At 35.8% G+C, this 5,175-nt stretch overlaps 1 protein-coding gene across 1 annotated transcript; it reads right to left on the bottom strand.

Moving 5' to 3' along the window:
* Positions 1-2,544: 2,544 nt before the first annotated feature.
* On the bottom strand, positions 2,545-4,414 carry LOC144998502 (protein SLENDER RICE1-LIKE 1-like). The gene has a single exon (XM_078958248.1). The coding sequence runs from the start codon at positions 4,205-4,207 to the stop codon at positions 2,615-2,617; it is 1,593 nt and encodes a 530-aa protein (XP_078814374.1). The 5' UTR covers positions 4,208-4,414; the 3' UTR covers positions 2,545-2,614.
* Between the last annotated feature and the right edge of the window lie 761 nt (positions 4,415-5,175).

Genomic DNA, 5,175 nt, shown 5'->3' with positions numbered 1-5,175 from the left:
AGTGGGAGACTGTTGGAATAGTGTCTAAGGCTGCAACTATATTTGGTAAATACTTGACCCGATTGAGCATGGTCCTTTTGGATTGCCTTCACCATAGCAACTTGATAGGATGATTTATAATGAGAGTTGAAATATTATATGGTATACTAATATTATTTGATTAATATAAGTCATAAATTAATTAGGAATTAATTTGGTGACTTAAAGAGATTAATTAAATAGAAGTGCTTAAACTGTCAAGTGTATGATAAATATACTTTAGGATATAATCCCTTATGGATAATGTGGTGGACGATTTTAGGGCTTAGGATAGACCTAAAATCCATCCAAGGTTATCATGAAAGGGATTAGGATTGCTTAGGGCTTAAGTTATCCAATTAGGGTTTAAAGGTAAACCCTAGGAGCCTTACAAGTATAAATAGACCCTTGGGGTCATGGAAATCAGTACCCTTGTGTCTAAGGAAACCCTGGCCGATTTCTAAGTCCCTCCCTACTCTCTCAAATCATCCTCTTGCTAGTTGGTGTTTGTAAGTCATTAAAGGAGTGACAATTGTGACTCTAAAGCTCCAAGAATAAGAAGATTAAACAAGTTATTCAAGGTAAACTTATAACTATGATTTCTCTTTGTTATTATGCTAGAATAACCATTATAAGTCTTGGATTCATGCATGTTCAACTAGAGAAACCTAGATCCAAGCATTAGGGTTTGTATGTGCACATAGGAATGTTCATATAGCCAAAACCCATCAGTTATAATATTATAACTTGCAAAATTAATTTTTCAAATAAAAGAAACTAACGTATAAATCAAGTTCACCAAGATCTCTTTCATATGATTTATCTGTCAAAGATACATAAAATTCAAAATTATAGTCTAAAATAATAGTTAAAATTTTGAAATATTTCAGTTTTCATAGCTCAAATTTGAAGTATCGTAACTCACTGAATATAATACCAAAATTAACAAAATTATAGTCTAAATCCATCTACAAACTGTAAACTAAATGCTGGAAAAAACCGCAGATCAATCTGACTTAAAACGAATGAGTTATGGTTGTTTACAAATTTTCACAGATTACAAAATTTTGGTGAAAAGCTGAAAATTTTCAACTTTGATAGCTCAACTTTGAAACACTGTAACTCATTACATATAATACCAATATCAACAAAATTATAGTCAAAATTCATCTAAAAACTATAAATTAAATGTTGGAAAAAACCGCGTATCAATCCGACTTAAAACAAATGAGTTATGGTTGTTTAAAAATTTTCACAGCTTAAAAAATTTAAAAATATTGCTGAAAAGCTCAAAATTTTCAGCTTTGATAGCTTAACTTTGAAAGACTGTAGCTCATTGAATATAATACCAAAATCAACAAAATTATACTCTAAATTCATCTACAAATAGTAAATTAAACGTTGGAAAAAATCACATGTCAATCCGATTTAAAACGAATGAGTTATGATTGTTTAAAAAACTTCACATATTACAATTTTTTTAAAATCGGGTCCAACCGATTCTAAACCCGGTAAAACCGGATCGGACTAGAAAAAAAACTGGACCGGTTTTGATGGATTCCTAGAACCAAGAATCGACCCGGAGGTCTAAAAAAACAGTCATGTTCGGTCCGGTCCACCGGTCCAAATGCTCACCCCTAGTGTGGCCCACATTGTATTTAAAATTATTCCTGGTACACAGAAATACATTGTCCATGAGTTTAAAGAGATGCATAATCACAAGTTGATTAGTAAGGAAAACACGTATTTGTCATGTACAAATAGAAAACTTGATGAGACTCAACAACGTTTCGTATACAATATGTCGAAGAAAAACATAGAAGCAACAATGGCATATTAGTTAATGAGTTTAAGGTGGATATTCAAATAGAGGTGTTTCAGTTATTGATTACAAGAATTGCTAAAGAAATATCAAATGTTTTATTGGTGGTAGGGATTCTCAATTTGTAATCATTAAAATGGAGTATAAGAAGGTTCATGATACAAACCTTAGGCTTGAATTTAGAGATATTAACAGAACATTAGATATAATGTTTTGGGGGTATATGAAATCGCCGGGTACCAGTATAAAGTGTTTGGGGATGTATTTTCTTTTGATGCTACCTTTAATACTAATATGTTTGTTTTAGATTTATTTGTGTATATTTCTTATATTTTGTTTCTAATTTTTTATATTTTATCTCATTATTTCCTATTAAACACGTAGGTACAACATGAAGATGAGTTGAACATCTCTTAGATTGAAGCATGCTTCAAGCAAAGATGGTAAGAATTTTGAAGGAATGCATTAATAGCTTTTAAGAATTTTGAAGGAATGCTTTAATAACTTGTAATTTTACCATGTTTAATCTTTTCATGACATAGGCGTTCAGATGAAACTTTGCAAGTGTGGAAAACGTTTGTGTAATTAGATTTTACAATATCGACCCACATATATATATTTTTAAATGTGTTTCATTATTCTTTTATCACTATATCATATTTGGTAATATAAATGCTCTTCAAGTTTAAACGAAGATGGCCACAAATAAAAAGTTGAAGATTTTAAATTGCCTGACTAATTTTAATTTCACATATGTAACATATTATCACATCATTAAGGATGGTTTATCTGCACCAATGTCGCGCTCGGCTTCGGAACTGCTTGCCAAGCCGAGGCGGCAATAAGGGGCCGACTATGCCATCCTAAGGTCAAACACCCTTCATTTTCTTCTACAGAATACCCATCCGCCGAAAACAAAGTCAATAACATCCGAGCTTGCTTGAACGCGTTTGATCCTAGGTGTAATGGTGCAAATCCAGCATTTGTCAATCGATTCTGCCATGTAACCAATGGCTCATGCCTTTCCACGCGAGCCAACCCTTCGCAACAAACAACATTACATATTTCCCTTTGGATATATAGTTCGGCTAGGGATTTTTCCCTGTGAGCCGTGCATGCGTCTAATGAGTCAAACATTGTGGAATAATAGTACAAGGCTTCAGTGAATCGGTCCAAGAATTCTGGTTGATTGTGGTTTGATTCTTGTTCCACAACCATCAAAATTCTTGGATTCAGAGCATAAATCCAATCAAGGACTAAGTCAATTGATTGACTTGGTCCTAACAGTTTATGTAACTGCATTATTGAATTTACTGCAACAGCCTCTTTCGGGCTGACTTGCAGCATCCACGGCTTTACGTCTTCTAGACGTGAAGCTGCAACACCTCGAAAGGCGAAACGGACATTAACTGAGCGGGCTAGTTCTGCTAACTTGAGTCCGATCTCCCGTAACGAGTCTCGTCCGTCAGGGGAAGGTGGACCAATCCCGGTGAGGCGGAGTAGTGGCGGTCCACCTGGCCGAAGAGCTAAAGCTTGTATCAAAGCCGGCCATTGTAAACCTTGCATTAAGTTGAAGTCAATGACGTGGACACAATCTTGACCTTCAAATGCTTCTAAGATGGCTTGATTAGCAGTAAAATGAGCGAACTTTAAATAAGGACAAGCTTCGTAATAATGGTGATATAACATCTCATTCTCGTAGGCTGATAAGTCCTCCTGAACGACGCCGTTTTGTGGGGAGTCAACGATACGCCGGCTGAGGGCGTCGATGAAGAAACTTCCGACTTTTCCGATGCCACATCCGCTGTTTACACGTCCGAGTAAAACCTGTAGATCTTCGATCAACAAGCTGGCCAATGCGAGGTCGCCACGTTGGACAGCCTCCGCACACGTCATCAACACGTGTACTAACCGGATACTAACGTCTTCTTCTAACGGCGTCACGACTTGTTGGGAAAATTCACCGTTTAACGGAGAAGGATTATTACTGTACATGTTGATATTCGCCGGTAACTGATGTAGATCGGAAAAATCAGTGGGTAAAGCTATGGGTGCCGGCGGGTTGGTGTTCAATTCAGTGAGTAATGAGTCAACCCACGAAGCGATGTCACTGGGGTTGTAATGAACGGCGTCGTGTACAAGCTCTGAGATCTCCACCGGTGAGGATTTCACCATGACGGTTTCGAGGTGTTCGAGACGCTCAGCGACTTGGTGGAGATCATTTGAACGTACCTTGTAGCCGGCGCCGGCAAGGAGGTGGTCCATCTGATCAGGCGGTTGCGGCGGCTTAGTGGAGCCTGAACACGCGGAGGAAGACGAGGAGCTGCTTCCGGCGGCAGCGGAAATGGAAGAATCGTAAGGACCCATATGTGATTGAATTAGTAGATTTCGAGTTGGGTTTGTTTTGTGAATTGAATTAAAGATCGTGGTGGGAGAGAGAGAAAATAGAGGAGTAGAACCTGAAACACAGAAACGGTGCGTTCAGGGATTCTGTGGGAGAGAGAGAAGGGTCACATATGAGATACTACTATAAGATGCTCCATGTGAAGGGCCTTTTTCAGTTAAAGATTTCGATACTTTCTAAATTTTTATGTTTGCAAAATACTTATAATATTGTGATATCTTTTAAAATATATTTTTATCATCGAATCTAATATATATTAACATTCTTCATTAATCCTTACTAATTTATTATCAACATCATTAACATATAGGAAAATTTAGTAATCTAATTATATTTTTCGGTTTTTTTTTTTAAATATAACTAAGTTTTTTTTCCTTAAAACTAACCATTTGGTTCGTAAAAGATTATTTTGGACATAGAAACCGGCTCAAGCCTAATACTATAGCCCAATGGTATATATATGGATCTCACACACAAAAAATCTGGAACTAATGGATCCGAAGTACGATCTACCCGTATTTCGAACCAACTTTTCAACATGGATTCGTTAAATCAAGTAAGATACTATTTGATATGCATTTGACCGACGAGACAGGTCAGACATTTTTTGGTTGACTCGGTCAACTAAATGTGTTTGATAAACAAAAATTAGGTTTATGACTTGGTCAGCAATATGTGATTAAGAAAGAAATTAGCAAATAGCTTACTAGGAAAAAAAATAAGGACTTTTCAATGCTACCCTTAAAAATTGGATACTTAACAAAGGAAAAGGAAGCTATAGGAATCGAACTCATCACATCATACTGACAAGGCAACATCTTTACAATTATGTTCAAAGTTTTTTTGTATTATATTTGCTCAAACATTATATATTATATAATGTATAACACTGATTAATAATATTATTATTATTATTATTAGGGTTTTTCTA

This window comes from Lactuca saligna, chromosome 5, assembly GCF_052625555.1.
Source record: "Lactuca saligna cultivar CGN05327 chromosome 5, ASM5262555v1, whole genome shotgun sequence".
Taxonomy (NCBI): domain Eukaryota; kingdom Viridiplantae; phylum Streptophyta; class Magnoliopsida; order Asterales; family Asteraceae; genus Lactuca; species Lactuca saligna.
Note: the sequence above shows the minus strand (reverse complement) of the source record. Positions and strands in the feature narration are given on the sequence as shown.

Coding starts and splice junctions, on each gene's coding strand:
- LOC144998502 (XM_078958248.1), bottom strand. CDS start 4,207: ATGGGTCCTTACGATTCTTCCATTTCCGCTGCCGCCGGAAGCAGCTCC.